Source organism: Etheostoma cragini, chromosome 14 (assembly GCF_013103735.1).
Source record: "Etheostoma cragini isolate CJK2018 chromosome 14, CSU_Ecrag_1.0, whole genome shotgun sequence".
NCBI classification, from domain to species: domain Eukaryota; kingdom Metazoa; phylum Chordata; class Actinopteri; order Perciformes; family Percidae; genus Etheostoma; species Etheostoma cragini.
In genome coordinates this window covers 16,226,200-16,249,347 of record NC_048420.1, presented here as the reverse complement: position 1 = coordinate 16,249,347, position 23,148 = coordinate 16,226,200, and the positions used below count along the sequence as shown (strand labels likewise).

Below are 23,148 nucleotides of genomic sequence, written 5' to 3'. Positions count from 1 at the left end.
TTTAGAATGCAGCAGTGATGTTTGTACGTCGCTGCTGGCTGTGATTGTGTGGTTCTGTTTGATGTTAACTGTCTCACCTGTCAGGGCAATGAACCTTTACAACACAAATCATAAAGCAGGTTCCTTGGCAATGAAGAAGATTATACCAAGGTAATGATGTGTTTGTTTATCTGTGCCAGACCATGTTTATAGCACTTATATCAAGTTTCATTACATTTGGAATACTGCAACAAACAACAACATGCAACAACGTTTTACTTTTTTTTTTTTATTGCAATTACAATTTTCATCCACCAAACCACCCCACCCCCCTACTGAAATTTAATGTCATGCAGATGTGTTTAGATTTTCTTTGCACTTGGGTTGAGATATTCTTCTAATACAGTTCTTCATCTAATGCAATTGCAGCTGTTTGGATGCGGCTCGGTTGCCCAGGTAACCACAACTAAAGATCAGAAAGGGCAGTACCTGTCCATCAATCTGGGTTTTGCTCTTGGAGTAACATTTGGGGTCTTTGTGTCTCGTGGAGTCTCAGGTAAGGGACTGTATGTAAATTATCGGGGGGGGGGGGGGGGGGGGGGATGAACCCTACAGTATGTGTTCACTTAAAATAGCAAGTCCCCCAGTAACTATTATTGTTTTCTTGTGAAAACTTGTGAATAAGCATAAAACCTTGTGTGGTTCCAGAGGGAGCTGTGTGAAGCCTGATAAATGCCTGTTTGCTATTTTATAATAATATTAATTAAATTTCAAGTTTATTTTATAGTGTCAAATCATAACACAACTTATCTCACAATACTTTACTGATAGAGTAGGTCTAGACCCCACTTTTATTTACAGAGAACCAACAATTCCCCTAATGCACTTGGTGAGTAACACCTCTATTCATTGTGCAGGTCAAATTGTCTTTATTGTAGACATCAAGAGGTAGATATTAACATGCAAAGGGCATTTCAAATTCTCTTAATGTGACAATTTCAAAGTAATAAATTAAGTTATCAAATGTTCAATTTCAGACCTGAATTCTTGATACTTTTCATCCAAAAGGTGCCCATCTGAACCCTGCAGTGTCTCTAAGCTTGTGCGTTTTGGGCAGACATCCCTGGATCAAGCTGCCTTTCTACGTCTTTTTCCAGGTGCTCGGAAGCTTTCTGGCTGCCGCAACGGTTAGCCTGCAGTACTATGGTGAGTTTTCAACAATGTAGTAACAATAGCATTTAGCAACTGTTACTAAAGTAAATAGTAGGCTACATTTATTGGGATTATTTTGAGCAGTGAATTAATACACACTTGGTGCTCCACTTGGTATTTCTTACAGAAATACTTTGTTGTTGTAGTAATAATAATAATAATAATAATAATAATAATAATAATAATAATAATAATAATAATAATACATTTATTTTTTATAGTGCTTTTTCAGACACTCAGACGCTTTACAGTTTTGGTTAAATAGATACAAAAACAGACAAGGTACAGTACATAGACAGGGTTACATGTCATAGACAAGCAGAGCCATGCAAGCGAGGTGGGCAATGAAAAGGAGGGATGAACAGTGGGGCTCGAATGTTTGGGCACCCCAGGTTAAAATTTGTATTAATGCGCATAAAGACGCCAAGAAAAGGTGGAAAGAATCTCCAAAAGGCATCAAAAGACAGATTAGACATTCGTATAAATGTCACAAAAAGTTAGATTTTATTTCCATCATTTACACTTTCAAAAAAACAGAAAACAAAAAATGGCGTTTGCAAAAGTTTGGGCACCCTGTCAAGTTTATAGCATGCACTGCCCCCTTTGGAAAGCTGAGACCTGAGAGTGTCATGGATTGTTCTGAGTCATCGTCTGGAAAGACCAGATGATGTCAATCTTAAGGTTTTAAATGCCCAGACTCATCTGACCTGGCCCCAACAATCAGCACCATGGGTTCTTCTAAGCAGTTTTGTAGAAAACTGAAAATAGTTGACAAAGCAGGAGAAGGCTATAAGAAGATAGCATAGCATTTTCAGATGCCAATATCCTCTGATCGGAATGTAATTAAGAAATGGCAGTCATCAGGAACAGTGGAAGTTAAAGCAAAATCTGGAAGACCAAGAAAAATATCAGACAAAACAGCTTGCAGGATTGTGAGAAAAGCAAGTCAAAACCCACGTTTGACTGCACGATCCATCCAGAAAGACCTGGCAGACACTGGAGTTGTGCTACACTATTCGACTATAAAGAGAAACTTTTACAAATATGGTCTTCATGGAACAGTCATCAGATGAAAACCTCTTCTACGTCCTCACCACAAAAATCAGTATTTGAAGTTTGCAATGAACATATAGACAAGCCTGATGCATTGTGGGAACAAGTTCTGTGGACCAATGAGGTTAAAATAGAACTTTTGGGCCGGAATGAGAAAAAGTACGTTTGAAGAAGAAAGGGCACAACATTTTATGAAAAGAACCTCTGTCCAACTGTTAGGCATGGGGGTGGATCAATCATTCTTTGGGGTCATATTGCAGCCATTGGCACAGGAACATTTCATGAGTAAAAGGAAAAATGGATTCAATAAAATTTCAGCAAATTTGGACGCCAACTTGATGCCATCTGTGAAAAAGCTGAAGTTAAAGAGAAGATGGCTTCTACAAATGGATAATGATTCTAAACACACCTCAAATTCCACGATGGATTACATCAAGAGGCGTAAACTGAATATTTTGCCATGGCCTTCACAATCTCCTGACCTCAACATAATAAAAAATCTATGGATATACCCTAAAAGAGCAGTGCGTGACAGACAGCTCAGAAATCTTGAAGAACTGGAAGACTTTTGGAAGAAGAATGGGCGAAGATACCTCAAACAAGAATTGAAAGACTCTTGGCTGGCTACAAGAAGTGTTTACAAGCTGTGATACTTGCCAAAGGGAGCAGTACAAGGTACTAACTTTGTAAGATGCCAAAACTTTTGCAGATACCATTTTGTCTTCTGTTATTTTGTAAATGATGGAAATAAAATCAAACTTTTAGTGACATATTATATGAATGTCTAATCTGTCTTTTAATGCATTTTGGAGATTTTTTTTATCTTTTCTCAGCTTCTTTATGTACATTAATACAAATTTTTACCTGGGTTGGCCAAACTTTCGAGCCCCACTGCATGTATGTAGGATTAACTTGTGTTAATTTTTGTGGAGAATGTTGTGGATCGTTGTGTTTTTAATACTTCTTGAGAGGAGCAGGCTTTATGAAGCTTTGGTTACATTGACCATACTTGTAAGACAAAAACGATTTTGGTCTTTTCTTGAGATAAGTCACAAGACTTAAATGTTTAGAATTAGGTCTGGTAATGGCACGTGTTTTCGTATGTATGATGAGATGTTTGCAGATGCCATCCAGGCGTACAGCGGAGGACAGTTTACAGTGACGGGCTCCACTGCCACAGCAGGAATATTCGCCACCTACCCAGCCGACTACCTCAGTATATGGGGAGGGGTTGTGGACCAGGTCAGATCCTGTCGCTCACATCTGAGTCAATTAAAACCGGTTTTCCTTCCATGAATCTGCTATTCTGCTCCTGACCCAAATATAGAAAAGGATGTGCACACCATTCTGCATATGTGTCAAATTTCCCATGTTATCCAGGTGATTGGCACGGCTGCGTTGCTGCTGTGTGTCTTGGCTCTTGGGGACCAGAGGAACAGCTCCCTCCCTGATGGTCTTCAGCCTGTACTGGTGGGAGCAGCAGTGCTAGTTATAGGCATCTCGATGGGCTCCAACAGCGGCTACGCCCTCAACCCGGCCAGGGATTTTGGACCGCGACTGTACACGTACATCGCTGGCTGGGGAGTGGATGTTTTCAAGTTAGTAGTTTGACTTAGGACATTTATTTGATCTGTCTGTTTAAGCCGTGAAGTTTGTACTTTGTCACCCCACATTAATGTATTCACACTACTGCCTTTACAGGGCTGGAGGCGGTTGGTGGTGGGTGCCAATAGTGGCTCCCTGTGTTGGGGCGCTGCTGGGAACCCTGATCTACGAGCTGATGATAGAAGTCCACCATCCTCTCAGTCCGCCTGAGCTCCAGACCTCCCGTCAGGAGGCCACTGAGGGCAAGATAGGGCTGGAGCTGGAGGGGGGTGGAGCCAGACTGTGAGAAACCCACTTAGTGGTCAAATGTATAGTAAATGCTAATTATGTTATGAAACCCATCTATTCTGTGACTGATTTTAGTGGAACAAGTAGATTGGTTCTGATACTACAAATTGTCGTTGAAGGCAATTTGAAAAGAGTTCCATTTGTAAAAAGAAATAAGTTGCAAACACTACTCTGAATGTGACCCTCAACTCTGCAGATGAACGTGCTGCACGAGTCAATTGTCTCTTTTACACATTTATTTTTGAAACGGCACAAAAGTGTATGGCATTTCAGCAAGCAGACCACAACCATGGAAAAGAAAATGACATGAAATTTCCACTATTGAGCTATATAAATATGATATGACATATAAAAAATACAAACAAAAACAAGAAAAAATCACTCTTCGGCCTCCGTCACGTGACAATGAAGGCTGTTTTTGAAACGTACAAAAGAAATGTGAGTACAGCAAGCACTTATTCTGGAGATAAAAAAGAACAATCTCAAAGAAATAAACATTTGTATTACATTAAGACGACACAACCCCCACACTTTCCCTCTGCTTTGTAATTACAATGTATAGCTACCTCTGGGGGGGGGGATTCTTTTAAACTTCAAATTGTTTGGAAAAAAAGGAAACAGTACAAGTACAAATACTATACGTATTCACATTATCATAGCAAGTTACTAAAACCAGAACATTTTCTTTTAGTGTAATATGTATTTACAAGGCAAAACGTACACATATACTACTGGCAGGAAGCCTGACCTCCCTTTATCTTCTTCTAGGTTAACGATTAACATCACACATTATTCACACAACACAGGTTACACACTTCCAGTAACCTTGTCTCCTAATGAAATGCCTTCAGAGAATCATGTCTCAGTTGCAGGTAAATCGCACCACGTTGGGTATGATTTGATGCAACTGACTCACACAAATACCAACAGCAGTAATAAGTTCTGTATAAATAAATATAGCAACATAAAAATCAGTGTTTCATTCTCCAAACACTCCCCTTCATGTTTCAGATGTCTTGAGATCCGTTTTAAAAGCCTCTGGAGCGGTTAAAACGGATCTCATGCCGGAATAGTGAACAGGGACTTGAGGCAAACGAGTATGATGACCAGGAACAATGTTACTAAAATATCGGCACTACAGCTGTCAGGGGTAAAGTGGGAGGTGTTATGTATTAAAGTGTTACATGGAATAACAGGCAGGTGGCTACAGTCAGTGCAGAGTGATTGAGATGGAAGGACAAGACGTATTAAACACAGTATGGCTGATATATAAATGCTTTTCTCGGGGCTGTTTGAGAGACTTTCCTCTCCAAGAGTCAGTTAAGTGAGGTGTGTTCAGTTAAGTGACCAGTAACATGATCAAGCATGCACTTACAATCGCACAGAATAGGTGTCATAGATTGGAGTAAAAGTGTTTATGGTAGCTTAAAAAAAAACTGCACAGGAAGCAGCTGTTTCATCTCAGGATCAACATTCAAATTCTACAGCTTCTCTCCTCAGTCAAGACTCTTGATTCCTCGTTGTAGATGATCTGTCAGTCTCACCCCCCCCCCCCTTCCCCGATCCTCTACTGGGGCTTGTCTGTCTTGTGTGCGGTGAGGAAGGCCATGCCGTGGGTCCTGAAGTGGGTGTTGAGGTCCGAGCCCTTGTCAAAACGCCGGCCGCACACCTTGCAGCTCAGATTCCCCTCTCCGTCCTCGCCCTGTCCCTGAGGAGAGGAGGCAGGCGAGCCGTCGGGAGAGCCGGGGTGGCGCGGGGTGCTGCGGTCGGCATCACCGTGGGTGTCCCGCACGCGGTGCGTGATGAAGCGGTGCCTGCTGAGAGAGCCAGCCGACGCAAAGCAGACGCCGCACTGCAAGCACTGGAAGGAGGCGGTGTCGGCCCGGTGCTGGGGGATGTGGCGTTGAAACTCCGCCCCATCCTCGGTAGAGAAGCCGCAGGGGACGCAACGGAAAATGTTATCTTCCTCTTCCAGCTCGTTGGGTGCCAACGTTGTCGACGCGATAGACGCCCTGGTTCTCTTTGCAGGACCTGCAGGACCCTCCTCACCGTCTTCGGGGGCGTTTTCTTCCTCATCTCCTGCTCGGCCGCCAGGAGGACCGCCCTCACCATCCTGTTCTGAAGAGCTACCTGGTCCTTCTCCCCCTGTGGCTGCCCGCTTCCTGGTCATGGGTCTGTCCTGAGGACGCAGAGAGAGCATGAGACTAAATGTTTACAAGGCAAGGAAAAGGTGCAAGTGGAATTTAAATCTTGATAAACACCATTACTGAGCCCCAATGTCCTAACAAACAAATAATTTTATACAAACTAAAGAGGATAAACAAATACTTAACTTTACCATTTACACGTACAGTACCACATTCTAATTGTATGAAGAGTATGTACCACTGTATTACACAAATGATCGAAGTTTACAGTATCTGCTAGTCTAACACTTGACTTTTAATTGTTTTGTAATAAGAGGAAATGATGCAATACGTGCATTGTAGTATGGAATAGGGAAACTGCTCTAAACTACTTATGGCCAGTGGAAACTAAAAATCTTGTCTCGACTCACCTGTCCGTCTGTGGTTCTGTGATGGAGCCGGATATGTTTGTCCAGTAAGAACCGACTACCAAAGGTGCGTTTGCCTTCCGTGCAATATCTGAAATATTATTTTTCCCGGTTAAATCTGATTATTTAAGACTAACAGTTCTTATATGGATATTGCATTCATAACAAAACATCAGCATACAAGAACATACAGCTCAACTAATTAATATAAGTTGACCGAATCTGATTAAACTATATTGGTCAAAGTAAAACAGATAATTTTAAACACCAATCTGTATACAGATCCCTTTTTTTTGTTAAAGAATTGTGACCAACATTCACACTGAGGGATTTTACAGTGTAAAAAATCGATGTGTCAGTGCTCTCTGTTGGACGAACTGGGATCGTGACACTATTTCTGAATGACCACTAACCGAGTTTAGCATTTCTGTCCTGCAATTCCATGTTAGGGGCTCTTCTATGGCCGATTCATCATTCTAGCTCTACTTATTAACCATGCCTAAACTGTAAATCAATCAAACAGGGATTTTCTTTTTAACTGAACATTGTGAGGAAACACGGTTGTGGGTTAGTTTGTGTCCGACACTTTAAAACATGTCCCTCACGAAAGTTTAAGTAACTCACTGGCAATGGAAGACTCTCTTGTTGCCCTCATGAATGACACGCTCGTGGCGTCTTAGGCTGGAAGACGTGCTGAACGTCCCTCCACAAATGCGACAAGGGAACTACGCACACACACACACACACACACAGAGACAGAGAAAAGATAAAAAGATACTGTGTCTCAAGTCAACTGTTCCACAGTGCAGGCAGGAAATTACAGGCGCTTTTTCTGAGATACCCTCCACGATTGGAGGCAATAATCCATCCACAAAATACTTGTGGCTAGTTAAACTGTTTAAAATTGGGTGAACTGTTATCATTGGAGTCAATAAGATCAGATAAATGTAAATAATAGAGGTATTATGCTACACCTTTCCATGCTCCATTTTCACGTGACTCAGATAGTCTTCGTTGTCAGTGAAGGTGGTCTGACACTGGGGGCAGGTCCACTCAGTCTGGGCGGGGGGGTGACTGCTGCCCCCCGGGGCGGTCGAGTTGGCCCCTGGAGCCTCGTAGTCCTCGTCCCCATCATCGTCATCGTCTTCCTCCTCTTCTTCTTCCTCCTCCTGTTCCCGCCCCCAGTCCTCACCGTCAGAGTTGTCAGGTTTTCCAGAGGATTTGGATTTGAGGCCAGAGGGGCCGGATGCGTTGGCGGAGGCCGAGGCAGGGTTAGAGGCATCGGACTGAGACTCTGTCTGTTTGGCTGATGGTCCTCTGTGAGCCGTCTGAGACGGACCACAGTAAAGTGTTAGAGAGGAGATAGACACACAGATCGTTCAAGATGAATTTGTGTACTTTTGAAAATACAAGTTACTCCAACTGGTACACAAAAAGATAATCTGACTCTCAAAAACTAATTTCTGTTACAAAAACATCAACTGTACTTGGTATAGACTTAGGACAAGGTCACTGGGGAGGAACCTTGCTAAGGCCGAGCCAAGAAGTTGCTGTATGCCTTTGTTAACACCACATTCACTGTAGAAAGCCATGAACGGGCAACACAAAAAGGCAAAAGGCTAATTTGTGATTTGCAATGACATTATGCTGTATCTGTTGGACTTAATATCTAAAATGTATGAGATCTGAATATTTACTCTCCTCTCAATATATGGACACACCTTAATATGTTCCATCATTGATCCTTTCTGGGCGTAGAGCTTGGTGCAGTCAGGACACTTGAACACATGCACTTTTTGTTTGGCTAAATGAGTGTCAAAGTGCATGTACAGCAAGGGCTTTTGGGTAAAAACCGTATCACACATCACACACTTGTAGATCATTCTGCAACAGGAGAGAAGAAAAAAACAACAACAACAAAAGAATTAATATTTTAGGGATATATTTCCAAATTTGTAACTATCATTTTCAAACATCCTCTGACAATATTTCTTTACATGTGGCTTGAAAGTGCCCCATGTTTCGTTTTGGTAGAAGTAGCACACATACTTGGCCTGTCCTCCAGTGAGCGTTGGGTGCTGGGTGCTGATGTGACTTTGGGCGCTGGGGGAAGACTTGAAGGCCATGGGGCAGCTGGGGCACTTGTGGAAGACCTCGCAGTGAGCGGTCTGAATGTGGGACTTGATGGAGTTCAACCCTCCGAAAACAACCTGGCAGCTCGAGCACCTGGACAAGATCATGATACACAGTCAAGATGCATTCTGGCTCTAAAACAGAAACATTTTCAAATGTGTCTTCTGTGTATGCCCTAAGTGTCTACTGCAGACTCAAAAAAAAAAAAAAGATTCTCAAATCAGTAGATAGTACTTTTAATACATTTTTTGGTATTTACACTCGGTATCCAATAAAGAAGACAATCCAAGCGATGTTAAAAATTTGAAGAATTGCTAAATTAGTTTTATTAGTCATTTCATAAAATTTTAAAAATCCCTCAAACATTTGGAACCATTTCAGTTTTAATTTCTAAATAATATATATTGAAGGTCTGTACTTCATTGCTTCCTTAAATTTAGAAAATAAAATAAATGCTAAGCGTTTTAAAAGCAAATTGTTGGCGATTATAAACACAGGACAAATTCAAGCTAGCCCTTCTAGGATTCTCTTGTTTGCTTTTCCTCCTTAGTGCTTTGGGTCATCTGATAATGATAATGGATTCCATGAATTACATAATCAGGGCTATTTCTTGATACGGTCTTGACATCAGTTGGAGTCTTCTTATGAGATAGTTTAGCAAATTGTTATGGCTCCTAATGATGGTTTTGGGAAGCATCTCCATACCTGTATCCAATGCGCCGGGCGAAGTGCAGACAGGCCTCCTCCAGATGTGTCTGGAAGCTGGCCTGTCGGGCGACCCCGCCACACTCAGGACATACATGAGGCGCTCTGTGTTTATGAATCCTCTGGTGGGCGGACACGGCACACGAGTTAGGCAGCATCATGGGAGGCGAGCATTGCGTACATGTCTGAAACAGAAGAAAGGGGGGATCAAACCGTGACCAGCAGCATTTTAGAAGAGCAAGGGAGCAGTGGAATGAAACATAGACTCACTGAGTTGGGAGCAGCTCTGATCTGCTGGAAGTGGGTGACCAGCTCAGCCTTGCCAGAGAATTGTGTTTGGCACTCTGGACATTTGAAGTTGTTGTACTGCAGCCCCTCGACCTTCTTGCAAGGCAGAGGCATCAGTGCTTGGGGGCCTTGAGGTGCGCGGCGGACTGGTCGCGGCTGAGCTGCTGCTGGAGATGAAGCATCCTTCATCGGGCTGGAGTTGGCTGAGGCGGCAGGGCCCCCTGGTGTGGTGGAAGGAGAGGAGACTGGAGGAGAGGAGGACGAAGAGGAAAGCAGGCCTGGTCAGCCAAAGGTGGATATCAGAGGAGACGGATGGGACAATGGAGATGAATCACAAATGAATGATGAGTGTATTTTTTTTCCTTCATGGACTATTTTCAGACTCAGTTATTTCTGTGGTTCTTTCATGACTTTTAAAACACTAATAGGAAAAAAGCAATTAAAAATGTACGATGGAGCTGAAACCAGAGTGGATCAACAGAAAGTTAATGAACAACAATTTTTTAATTATCGCTTGCCATTTTTTGCCAACAAAATTCCCCAAAATGTTCTAGTTGCAGCTCCTCATTTAATATTTGCAAGATTGCTTTTAGTCTTCCATGACAGTAAATCGAATATCTTTTACATCTTTTTTTTTTTTTACTATTTCCTGACATTTTATAGACCAAACAATCGTGAAAATAATTGACAGGTTGCAGCCCTGACATGATGTAAACAACTGAATGTTGACCCCAAAAGCTGTAAGGAATAGTTGATTAATTCATTAGTTGAATTACAAAAAAATGTATCAACAATTAAGATAATTTACTTTTTTTCGTCATTTATCAAGAAAACAAATCCTTTTCTGTCGGTTTGATATACTTTGTTGACCTTTCAGTAAAAAAAAAATTAACAGACAGTTGAAATAATTGTCAGCTGCAAGCCAACTTACCACCGATGGGTGTAATGTCCTGCTGTCCAATCATCTGCTCTACAGTGACAGGCCTCATGACCAGGTGCGAGCACTGCATGACCAGCCCACGCTCCTTATGCTCCCTGGCATGCAGCAGCAGGCTGCACTTATTGAAGAAGGCCAGCCTCTTAGCACAGTGGTTGCAGGTTACCTCGATGCGGAGCGATCGTCGGTCGTAGTGTCGAGCCAGGCTGCGCTCCAGGGCAAAAGCATCTCCGCACTCCAGGCAGCGGTACCCTGTGGCTGGGAGTGGAAGACCCCACTCGGGTGGTGGAGGTGCTGAGAGGTCGGGCTTGTAGCTCGGCAAAAGGTTCTTACTGTTCAGGATTTTGTTAAAAGCCTCGACCAGACTCGACTGACTGCGGGAGATGACGGCACCTGTACTGTTGACGATGGAGGCAGGTTTGTTTGGCTGGAGGGAGCCCCCTATCATTGTGCCACTCCCTCCGTTAGCTGTCTTATTAGTGGCTGTTCGTACACTGATCCCACCAGCAGCCACTGAGAACTTGGGGGAGGGTGCCACAGAGGGAGTTGCAGGCAGGGAAGCAGATTTTGTGATGCTGACAGCCGTGGCAGAAACCTTGGCCTTGTCAGATGCAGCCATTTTGTTTTGGACCTTCGTGGCAGCAGCTAGCATGACACTGCTGGCTGCGAGTGTAGACACAGGCAGGGCATTGAGAGTGCTTACTTTCTGGGAAGTTGTTGTCATGTGACCAGGGGGAGCTTCAAGTTTTTGGGCCTTGTTTCCTAACACCTTACGTTCCCCAGTTTGACCTTTAGGGTCCGAACCTTTTCCTGCAGCACCACCTTTAGGCGCTACCCTCGTGACAGTTCTGGTGATTCCACCCGTGGAGGTTTTAATTGTTTTTATTCTAACTTTGAGGGGTCGTGCTGGAGCTCCAGAAGCAGCAGGTGCAGCAACGCCAGCTGCTCCTCCGTCTGTGGACAGAGGTTTAGGCTTGCCGTCATCTACCTCCATTTTCTCCTCACTTGTTTTCCCATTTTCTCCCTTGTCAGCTTTGACTTCAGAAACCTTTTCGACCCCATTCCCCACTTCCATCTCTTCCTCCTCCTCTTTGGGCTCCCGCAGTTCAGAAGGAGGTGGAGTGGAGGCCACTGCAGGGCTGGAGCACCTCTTAGTTGCGACTTGAGTGGTAGATTTAGGCATCTCTGGTTCAGGACTCTCTGGTGAGTCTCTCTCTTCAATGACATGTTCTGGATGCCTGTTCTCCAGCTGGGGACTCTCTGTTGAGCCAGACTGTGGTGTTGATGAAGTCAGAGATGCCCCTGATGGAGTGTCCCCAGGTTTAGGGTGAGATGCAGTAGAAGATGGGGGTTGCATTGAGACAGAGTCAGACTTGTAACGTCGACTCAGCTGAGTGCAAGTCGGGGAGTCTGGGCTCTCTTGGATTAATAATGGACTCCCCAAATCAGGGTCAGAATCATCCTCCTCCATTTGTGGGTGTTGAAATCCACCAGGGACACCTTTGGGAGCTCCGTTAAAAGGCTGAGATGAGTGCAGCGGGTGTGATGTTAGGGCAGAGGGAGTGGGAAGCAGAGGCTTGGAAGGGGGAAAGAAAGGTGAGGCTAGTCCAAAAGCCCCACCTGCAGCCAGAGGAGATGAACCAGCTGACAGAGAGGAAGATGAAGGTAATGATGCTTTGACACCATCTGCCCTCTCTTGGCCTGTATCCTGTTGCTGCTGGTGTTGTTGCTGAAGAAGCTGCATCTTCCTAGCCCGGCCCACTGGATCTCCAGACCCCTGTGCAACAAGCGGTTTAAGTCTGTTGAAAATGTTCCCGCCCTGCTTGTGAGACTTGGCTGCACTAGCACCTGCTGCTTCTGCAGACACTTTAGGAGTGTTTATTGACCATGGTGCTCCGTTAGACTGGGTCTGGCTGAGGGAAGGGGGCGTGGGGACACCAGATGCCCCAAAACCATTGTGGTTGAGTATTTCAGATTCAGCCATTCCAGGGGCACACGCACCTAGTCTAGGACCTACATCTACCCCTGCGATCACATCGATAGGGTCCTGGTCTGTCTCCCCCTCCTCTCCATCTACGGCCTCAAGGCGCACTTTATTCTTCACAATCACACTAACAATTGAGGTGTCCGCCTGGGGATCTGAGGGGCTCTGTGGTCTCAAGGATGACCCAACGCCCACCACGCTATCCGCCTTGCCCAAAGGTGCCCCTGCAGCTCCATGGGGTCCCTCTGCCTCATCTGGGGCAGACTGGATGGCCTCTTTGGCATCTATGTCAGGAATGTCAAATGCTGCCAACAGGTCGTCAAAATCTGGGGTCTTCATGTCCCCCATACCGGGATTAACTCCTGTAAAAACACAGATTCATAGACATAGTAGCAGAAGGTAACTTAATACACTAAAATGAATTGTGTTGTTGATGCCTGTGTTGTTGTCCATCAACCTCTGCTATGCCTTGCTAGCATAATACTACTGCTACAAAATCTCAAAATGCAAATTATTAAAATCATTAATGGTCGTTAAAATGTTTATATTTTCGAGGTAAATTCCGCGCATAACATTTATTGCAGGCACCTACGTTTGACACATTAACAATCTTTAGCAGGTTAGCTTGTTGTCAGGACAGCTAGCTAGGCTACCAGGGTCCTGGACTAGCATTTGTATTATTTGCCAGCTAGCGCGTTAGCAACAGCGTTCAGCAACCAAAACCCTCCTCTGGTAACAGGCTCAGCACTGTATTGCTATGAATGGGAAACGATGCTTCAAAAATGCTTTGTAGTTCAAGTAATGTTGTAGCTTTGCAGTAATAACCATATGAGTAACAGTCCAATCGGGACAGCGTTTCGCAGCAGCGACCTCGGTTATTTTGAGCTAACGATATTGCTTCCCGACTGAGCCTGGCTAGCTGGCCGCTGAGCTCCAGCCAAGACAGAGGGGTCATTTAGCTAACTAACGTTAGCTAGCATTCGCCATTAAAAAGCAACTGGAGCGGTTTGCTGAGGTATGGTTTGACAGCTATAACAACCCCGTGATCGTAGGGTCGACGATTTCACAATAGAGGGTGATTGGAATGGGGAGTTTTGTTTAATATTTCATGTATTTGATTGTTTACCTGGATATGCGATTCCCGACTATCCTAGCTCGTTTTCAGCTGAAAATGCAGTGCTTCCCGTCACATGACCTGAGACATCCTATAAGGCTGGGATAGTGATGGAAAAATGCAAGGATGATGCTGAAAACGACACGTATATTTATTTTTAATGTGAAAGACATAATACATTCATAAATGTCTTTACCAGACTTTTTTAAACACCATGAGAAGTCATTTAAAGTGTGACAGTAGTCTCTGCATAAAACACATGCTTTTGTGTTCCAAATCTATCCACAATGAGGTTCCGAGGGCAAAAAACACACCAAAAAGCAACATATTTACACATAACTTTTATTGCAAAATAACAAAGACATGGCAGGAGTGTGGCTAACTGTTTAGTTTAAGAGCCTGTAGGCCCATATTACATTTTTAGGATATCAATTTATGTTACGGGGCAGTCAGATTTTACACTAAATAGGCGTTTAGTACTGTAGGTTTTTCGTTATGTTGGTGCTGACAGAAAACAGTGGTATTAAATTTCAGAGTGCAGTCTCATGCTGGGCTGTCAGTCTGACGACATATCAGCAATATTTTCGTATATTAAAGTAATCCTGCATTATCTGAAATTGTTCTTTTTTTCTTAGTCGATGTCTGAAGACTGTGTCCATCTCTTGTGTTCCTCACTTCTTTTTCTCTTCGTCTTTTTTGCCTTCTGGCTTGTTTCCTGTCTGGGAGGCCAGGGAACCCATGGCGTTGCGGATGGCCTCGTTGTTCGGGTCGACACCAGGCAGGTTTTCCAAGACGCTCTGAAGGAACTCTGGGTCTTGCATCACATCATAGTCATCTTCCTCCTATTTGTTTACGAAATAGAATACAATCAATCAGGATGGAATCGGTCTTCATTTAAGATTCCCAAACTATGCCTGCTTACCTAGTATGTAAAGTGTGCATCTATAATAATAATAATTATCTTCAGCTCTCATCTACCATTAGCAGCACGCACAATGATTTAATGCTGTAATAAGATGGTTATACCAAATCCACCTTGGTAGTTATACACACATGTCTATGTACACAATACCTGTACCTTTGACACAGTTGCACATTTCATTGTGTTGATGATTATACTTCTACTTCCAGGACCCTTTGTAACTCTATTGACACATGTGTGAGCCCCATTTAACATTGTTCATTTAAAACTTTGTATGATGACTCACCTTGGCTGATTCTGCAGTGTCCATGGGGGCTTCTGTGTCCATTTCTCCATACTCTGTTCACATAACAAGTGTTAAGAACTTTACTTTACAGACATACCAGGAATTATAAAAGTAGCCATAAGTGACAAGAAGAGCACACATTCGTATGATCAAATGGAACTCACCTCCTCCAGCAAGAGACATCTGCATGGCGTAGGCTATCTGCTCCTCCTCTGTCATGCTGCTGAAGTCAGGAAGCACTGCTGCACCACTCTCAGGCTGAGATACTGACATCTTCAACAAGGCCTCCTCAGATTCTTTTAGAAAAATCCAAAATTGAGTAAGTTCCATTCTAATACTCACATCCTAACAATTATAATCAGTGCTGTCTCGAAAGTTAAAACAACTATTTTTCAATCCTCCAATTACCATCTGCGCTAGGTGTGGGCATTCCCGCCTCAGCTGCAGAAGCAACAGCAGCTCTGCGGGCCTCTTCCTCCTGCCTCTGTCGCTGCTCCTCCATTGATACACGCAGGGCCTAAAAGAATGCACAGAGACAGCACAGTGAGGAAAAAGGCAAAGGGCATTGCTTCAAATTCTAAAATGTGTAAAGGATGCCCCTAGGCTTTCATCATTTTTAACAAGCCCTTTCTTTGGAGCAATAAGATTTCAGTAAAGACAGTCACATTTCATCATTGTTGCCATTTTTAATACCCCACTCTAAAGCATCACATTGGCTTTCTTTGAGTGGATGAGTTTCTCACCTCAGACAGGTTCCAAGGAGCTAATGCACATGTATTTAATGCTATGTGTAAACAAGGTGTCATTGACTAAATACATTTACATAATAATCTGTTTTTTCCCTTATTCAGAAAAAGACAATATTCAGACTAAGCTGTTTACATGGCTAAAGAAACTGAAAATTCCACTAATGTTCCTGTTTACATGTAGCCATGCAAAATACACTCAATGTTTACCAGCCGTAGCGGACTTGTTGGGCCGTGCAAACACAGCCTCCCTCTTTCATTCCTTCAACCAGTGTCTTGAAGAGGTTGGCGTAGCAAAATGTGCTGATCTCCAAAAACCTGTTTATATCAAAGTCTTTGACAATGTTTAAAAGTAGTTGTGCTTCTCCTTATTAATTGAGTCTGCAGCCTTGCAAACTGTTGGCTTTTTGGTTTGTGTACAGCAACTATAGCAACGCGCAGAGCTGACCATAAGTCGTAAAAAGGCAAGGAGGACGTAAACTGCGGTAAAAACCCAGATTGAGACGCATATTTTTCAAATGCACTGTATGTAGCTATGTACTGAGACGGGTGTTGAAAGGCATATCAGTTCACCCCTATTTGTTGCTTTTTGGGTGTCTTAACAAACTGGATTGTTTGCTTTCATAGAGCCTTGTAAATACATCTTGGAGAATATTTATGCTGGGTATTAGTATAAAAAGTTTGCTGACAATTGACACATCTATATATTTCTCACCAGGGCAAGTTCTGGATCAGCACTGGGATCCACACCAAACTCAAAGTCACTGGCACCAAGACCCATCATGGAGCCTCCTTCACCAGCCAGGATGGGAGAGGAGAGCAGCGCATCAGCCAGACTGGGCCCTGGAGGGACTGTGACCAGGTGGGAGCCTGTACCCTCCTTTCCATTTAAAGTGTTTATGAATGCAGTCAGCTTCTCTGTATTAAGCTCCTGACAACAGTTGGAGACAGATGGCGAGGCCAGTTCAAAACCCAAATTATTAGTGGAAAGAAACTGTCAGGTATGGAAATCAAATTAACACAATGTAATACTAGATAAACCATTATTTCCTCACCTCTTCTCCAAAGTTGATAATATCCACATTCACCTTCTCTTTTTTCAAGCGCTTTGCCAACTTGACAAGCTGCAGAATCAGCAGGTGGGACGGAAGCAGTTTGAGATGCATAAAGATAGACATACATTGAGCCGTTGACAGTGAGATAATGTGTTAAATCTATGAAGTACGATTGGTAGACAAAAATTATTCTCGTGGGATTGGAACAAAAAGTGATAAAAGACTAAACTCACGTCTTTTTCATTATCCTCTACAGGACTCCCAACAAAGGCAATGATCCTCATCTTGTGGTTTTTTCCTTGTCTGTGTTTTAGGGCCAGCTACACAGGAAACGCATAAGATAAAAAATATGGCCACTTAAACAACAAAACCACCAATCATTTACCAATTAAGTATTTACTTGGAAGATTATTTTTTTGTTTGAAACAAAGAACTCCAAGTTACACACATGAGCCACTCTGATGCCCGTGCAGAAGCAGATATTTCCTTTGGGCTGGATAGCATGGAGTTTGGACAGGATGCGGCCAGAATCTGGTGTCAGTGTGGTCAGGACCTCACAGTTACTACATGGAAACATAAAAGACACGGTTATCCATCATCAGCAATCATGTCAAACATATTGAGCTATAAAGTATTGTTGAAGTGATAAGATGATCATAACTTCTGACTAACTTGGGTAAATGAAAGAGAAAAGCTTACTTAGCCATAGTGATGAGGCCCACATTGTTTTCTGGATTGCTTCGTGTTTTAGAGTGGCAAACGATGTTGACAGCATCTTGTTGAGCCTGTAGCCTCGTTGGTAGAAAGTCTCCATTTCTCATGTATTCACTGTTGTCCACACTGTGGGAAGAATATCAGTTTAATGTAGATCTGATTCATCACTTAAATAAGTATTTTACCGCTGAAAAGAGCGTCTTTTCATAAAACTGGGCAGTCTATGCAGTATAATGGCGCACACATTTTTTTTAAATTGGTGATACATGGCCAGAGAAAAGGGGCTGTGATAATCCCTTTCACCCAAAAGCTAGAAAACCTAAACGTACCACTACGCTGCACCAGACCAACAAACACTTTCACTGCTGGAGAACGTAATGTGTGCCGAGCACATCTCTGAATCAATCAATGTTGACTGACTGACGGACGGACGGACATCAATGTCATTGATTGTGCTACACACTCCAATACAGTAATGTAGATGGCGGTGTGAGCTAGGCCTGCACGATATTGGAAAAATCTGACATTGCAATATTTTTCCCCCTGCGATTTATATTGCGATATGAAAAAATTAACTTTTAAAAGATTACATAAATAGCTCTATTTGGAAATACTAAAATCATTCTCAATTACTGCAGTGATTTTGCAGGGGAGTGCAGCTACAAAGAAGAAAAAATTAAAAAGGATCTTTTCTGATGTGAAACATTCTTTGTTAAACTTTAATGCTTTACAAACATCAAAGCAGGTTAGCGCTGTGACTAACGTTACTCTTCTGAAGTGGTTTTGGAAAGGAAAATGTTGCATGCTGCTTCCTCTAAATTTCAGGTCGTGGTCGACTAGCAGGGCCAGCTTGTCAGTTTGATAAATTGATCCGACCTGCATTTCACGCGCACTAGCAACAAACTGTGTATCCAAGAACAATTAAATCAGTGTAAATGACGTTAGATTAGACACAGAACTCTGTAGTAGATTGGTGTCTTGTTTCCAGTGTCGCGGGTCTGAACAGTAACGCTAGTTGGGACAAACAGACCCCTTGGTTCTTTAGGCTAACTATATTAGCTTTAGCCTGGCTGGTAGCAGATTTCTCCGGGGGGAAATGGCCAGGAGAAGATGTGATTATGTTGCAATAATCAGGTGATTTAGTTTGTATTTGCAGCGAACATAAAACACTGCGGCCGAAATGGGTTTCCTCACGAAGGTGGCTGGCGTCTCCCTTAGAGATAGGGTGAGAAGCTCAGTCATCCAAGAGGAGCTCGGAGCAGAACTGCTGCTCCTGCACATTGAAAGGAGCCAGTTGAGGTGGTTCGGGCATCTGGTAAGGATGCCTCCTGGGTGCCTCCCTAGGTGCTCTCCGTCCGCCGGAGCTCTGACTGCTGTCTGTCTGTGCGCCGGGCTACGCTGCCATCTATCCGTATTAAATTGAGACAACATTTTTCAACTGAGGAGCAAAACATGCTCCTGAATTTTGTCATATGTCTTTAGGTGCAAAAGCTCCCTTCCCCTACTGCATTACATTCAAAACATTTGGAACTGTTATCTGCAGAATTTTGTATAGAAATATTTGCAGTATAATTAATATAATAAGTCTGCGCATCTTTCTCGCCCTGGGTCATATGCCACCACAAATAATCTAATCCTGTGGGAAACACTGAATAAGGCGGCCGGCTGGCAACAAACAATCTTGTCTTACACTTAAACAGTAAGCTAAAATATGTTTCTGAAAACCTTTTAGGTGAGAAATAAGTTTATATTTGATCAGCGCTGCCTAGTTTTACAGTTTAATCCGTTTCCCTTTTTGTCCGTATGCAGAAGTACAATCTATAGTTTGAGCAACAGCCCTAGAGCATGGATGTAAAATAACTGGTGACCCGATCCCAAAATGGCATCTGTTTAATTCAAGTTGATGCCTAGCGCATATGCCAAAAAAATGTCTATGCTTTTGCGATATGCGTGGCCCAGAGACTATGCACAGGAAAGCTGTCAATCTTCCCTCAGTAATACCATTTAAATTTCTTCTTTTTTTTTTTCCAAGACATTCAAATAAATGAAAAGTAATCCTGAACAAATGAAAAGTAATGCTGAAATGCAGCCTATTATAAACATGCACTACACTTCTCAGGCTTATGCATTGTCCTTGCCACTACAAGCATGTGTTTGTTTTTTAACGTTCTGTCCACTAGAGGGACTTCCAACATCAGCCTGGCCTTGAAGGGGACCTACATCATGCAACATTGCATTTCTGGCACTCCACTGCTTTTACATTCATTTTCCTCCACAAGCACACAGGACATTATCCAACAAGTGTATTTAAGCGGATCTGTCGTTAAGGCTAACTGTGCTCAGTTAGATATCATTTAGAAAAACGCAGCCGAAACAATTTGTCATAAACTAATGACGTTTTTCCACTACATGGTACCTCGTTGATTTGCCTTTTTTCGTTTTTTTCTTTAAGAAAAATGTTAACCAAAAGGTTACATGAAAACCTGCAGACTGCTGACAGGTTGAAGAGAATCTTCACTATTCGCTGCCTCATCACTGCTAGCGACAGACGGGGGTGTCCTGAACAAACCAGCCGTGTTTAAGTAGTTTTGCCAGCGTTTTCTTTGCTGCCTCCAACTTCTTTTGAAACTAAATCTGTCTTCTGGCTGTGGCAACCACATGCAGAGAATCAAAAGCAATACACCTTCGACAACATGTGTGGTTTGCGTTAGGTCACGGCAGCTTCCTGCTATGACGACCAGCCATGCTCGCCTCACGTATGCAGAGGTGCTAATCTGCAATGGAAAAAAAATTGGACGGGGCACGCGGTCGACCAGTTACCACGTACGGGAAAACACCATAAGTAACAATAGTGTTAGTAACAATGCTAACGGCATTGATAACTACGCCTAACTTTTCTTGCAACCTGTTTTTTGCAGCTGTTAAAAGGTGTACTATATAAAGTTAAAGTTAACTTTAGCAGCGGTAGAGCAGCCAACAGACTTAAGCTGTCTCCATGAAACTCCCAGCTAAGCTCCTATAACTCGTGAGACAGTTAAGAAGAACGAGCTACCTAACGATAACATTAGCATGTTGGCTCTGGGGATGACGATTTTAAAATCATGTTGAAACTATTTCCTGTCCTTCTTCCGATTTCCAGCCAGAGCCTTTCATTTCCCCTGTACTAACGTTACGTGTTCTATGATTTTCGCTATGCCTTGTTTCTCACTCCCGCTAACTTATTTTTCATCAGACAAAAAGCATTTTGTTTACACAAGCGGGTAGGCCAAGGCGAGGAAACTGAGATTAGCTAACGTTAGCCAACATATTTATATGCAAAAGAAATAGTATTGATTTTTTTAGTATTCGACTTTCGGAATTTGTTCCAACAGCCCTAATGCACAGTAGTGTTTCTCCTGCTGGACCTGCCTGTGAGTTCCTGCTCGGCCCTTAAACTTTACATTGTGGTGACGTCAGAGGTAATAGCTTTTATCGTAACGTTTTGAAAATATAAAAGTCCCTGGGATAAAAACAAGAGCCATTATCGACCTCGTTTGCATTTTGTGATTATCTGTCAACAGTTTTACAGATGCCTCGTTGACAATAGCGGCCTATCAGGGAAAATCCTTTTTGAGAAAGTTCGCTTTCGGGTTGAGCGCACTTCCTGGGGTCCTACCCTATAGCCAGAAAAACGCAGAAAATCGCGTCATCCGGCGAGTTTCTGCTGGCCTGTGAGTGGGGATATCTGGGCACTGGTAGGGTTTAAGGAAGTTAAACATAGTTTATTTACACATACTACTCACATTATAATAATACAAAGTCGGATAAATATCGGCAAAGTATCCCTTTAAGTTAGGTTAACGTTAGCTATCGTTAGCAGCTGACATGTCATTCCCACATCAGCCGAGACCTAGCTAGCTAGCTAGCGTTAACTTATTAGCATAGGCCTGACGATAGTAGTACATATCAATTCCTCTTAACAATCGGCTCCCTGTGACAAATCCTTTCTACTTAACGGGGGGAAGTAACTAAAGTTACTAGCTATTTAAACAGCGGTAAATATCTGCCATTACAAAACAGCATTAGCACTGCTGGCTAACGGTACCGTGTGGTGACGCCGCGTAACGTTAACCGTCGCTGGTCGAAACAAACTATCTGGGTTGTCAGTTCATTTTTAGCTAGATAGGAAGCACTATATTTTAAGGAAAATTATTTGAATGTGGTTGTATGCCACAGCTATATTAAACAAGCACTTTATTAAGGCAGCAAATCAAGCTAACTTTAGCTAGCTACAATGACTCAGCCGGTCGACGCGGTCAATTATCAGCCCAGTTAACCGCAAGGTTTCCTCCAAATTCAGGTCAAAAAACTACTTTACCGAGAAATTATTGATTATGTATTCATATGAACCGCTAACAAATCAACAACTACATAAAAAAGGCCTTTTTGTAGAGCTCTTACCAGACCATAGTACTTTCAAGCCCCATTTTGGAAACTTCTTGTTGCTCTCTGTCGTTCTCATACAAGCTCACAGGCTATTGGACAATGAGTGAACAAAACGAAATATGATTGGCCAGGTTCTCTAACTTGTAATTTATGTACGAATGATGTTGTAGACAGAAGAGTTTGAAAAAATAACTCTTAACTCACGGTCCACTTACTAGTTTTTCTGAAGCTTTCAAGTATCTCGTGGTCTACTTTAGTCTCCTTTTTCAGTTTTATTCGAAGTTTATTTTATTTTTAAAACCCGTTTAAAGTTTTTTACGTCATGTGTTGGACATTTGGAATTGCCTGTTGTTTACCTTGCCTAAAAAGATGTTGCTTTTACTCAGTTGTCATGGAGATAGCTCATGCTCAAAAATAGAAGAGAAGGGCCACTTGCAAGTATTATCATAAGATTTTAACTGCTTCTCACTGTCTTCTTCAGCAGATAGAATTTAAGTTATCACTGAGACAACTTAGAATAAAATACATATTTATTCATTGTACAAATACAGAGTAGGGTGGAACGATATTGATACGATATGCCATGGCAAATGTAAGTTTGTATTGCAATATCCATATAAAGTATATCATTATTCTGGACATTTTATGCAAATAGGAATAGAAAATCTGTTTATAGATAAAATAGCAAGGTAGGTAAATCCATTCATTTAACTTCCTGACTAACAAAGATACTCCTATCAATGCAAAAAAATTAAAACCTAACATGTCCATGTTTATTAATCTGCAACATTTTAAGGGTGTAATACACCAAGAAATTAAAAAAAGATAGCTTCCATATTAGTATTCATCTTATCACAGTCATATTGCACAACTAACACCATTGGGAGACGTACAATTTCATCTGTATAATGAAATATAATCAAACAAAAGCGACATCTTTTTTTGTTTAATCGGGTAAAAGTGTACAAAAACATGATATCCCCAAAAACAGCAAGATAGAGGATTTATAAATACATTGTGTGAAAAAGGCTTTGTTGTGATTCTTACATACAGATGTACACCTATTCATTGCATATAATTTAAAGGCAAGTGAAGACCAAATAAAGTTGACAGAAAACAAAGGTTTTACTCTGCAACTTTAAAACAGA

General features: G+C 42.4%; 3 protein-coding genes and 1 non-coding gene across 6 annotated transcripts in view; 1 reads left to right on the top strand and 3 right to left on the bottom strand.

The window, feature by feature from the left end:
- aqp10b (aquaporin 10b) overlaps positions 1–5,253 on the top strand; it is a 6,042-nt gene extending 789 nt beyond the window's left edge. The window contains exons 2-6 of the mRNA XM_034892596.1: positions 409–535; positions 1,048–1,185; positions 3,368–3,486; positions 3,625–3,842; positions 3,946–5,253. Of these exons, the coding sequence (XP_034748487.1) occupies positions 409–535; positions 1,048–1,185; positions 3,368–3,486; positions 3,625–3,842; positions 3,946–4,135 (792 nt within the window). The 3' untranslated portion in view covers positions 4,136–5,253. The remainder of the gene's footprint in view (positions 1–408; positions 536–1,047; positions 1,186–3,367; positions 3,487–3,624; positions 3,843–3,945) is intronic.
- Positions 4,359–13,960, bottom strand: znf687b (zinc finger protein 687b). 3 transcript variants are annotated; one of them, XM_034892588.1, is made up of 10 exons: positions 13,865–13,960; positions 10,749–13,100; positions 9,800–10,062; positions 9,530–9,714; positions 8,741–8,917; positions 8,413–8,575; positions 7,666–8,019; positions 7,316–7,416; positions 6,695–6,782; positions 4,359–6,316 (listed from the first exon to the last, which is right to left on the bottom strand). In XM_034892588.1, exons 2-10 carry the CDS (start codon positions 13,084–13,086, stop codon positions 5,705–5,707), a joined length of 4,281 nt encoding a protein of 1,426 aa, XP_034748479.1. In that variant the 5' UTR covers positions 13,087–13,100; positions 13,865–13,960; the 3' UTR covers positions 4,359–5,704. The 3 variants fall into 3 exon arrangements, with proteins under 3 accessions (XP_034748479.1, XP_034748478.1, XP_034748477.1); XM_034892586.1 differs by having other exon boundaries at positions 5,705–6,316; positions 9,800–10,095; XM_034892587.1 differs by lacking the exon at positions 13,865–13,960 and having other exon boundaries at positions 9,800–10,095; positions 10,749–13,086.
- On the bottom strand, positions 8,171–8,305 carry LOC117957371. Its single transcript, XR_004659490.1, has one exon. It is a non-coding gene; the product is annotated as a small nucleolar RNA SNORA13 (small nucleolar RNA).
- Positions 13,961–14,178: 218 nt separating the features above from the next.
- Positions 14,179–22,211, bottom strand: psmd4a (proteasome 26S subunit, non-ATPase 4a). The gene is made up of 10 exons (XM_034892595.1): positions 22,016–22,211; positions 17,561–17,701; positions 17,310–17,424; positions 17,095–17,181; positions 16,862–16,930; positions 16,522–16,737; positions 15,469–15,577; positions 15,225–15,356; positions 15,061–15,113; positions 14,179–14,694 (listed from the first exon to the last, which is right to left on the bottom strand). Exons 1-10 carry the CDS (start codon positions 22,039–22,041, stop codon positions 14,524–14,526), a joined length of 1,119 nt encoding a protein of 372 aa, XP_034748486.1. The 5' UTR covers positions 22,042–22,211; the 3' UTR covers positions 14,179–14,523.
- Between the last annotated feature and the right edge of the window lie 937 nt (positions 22,212–23,148).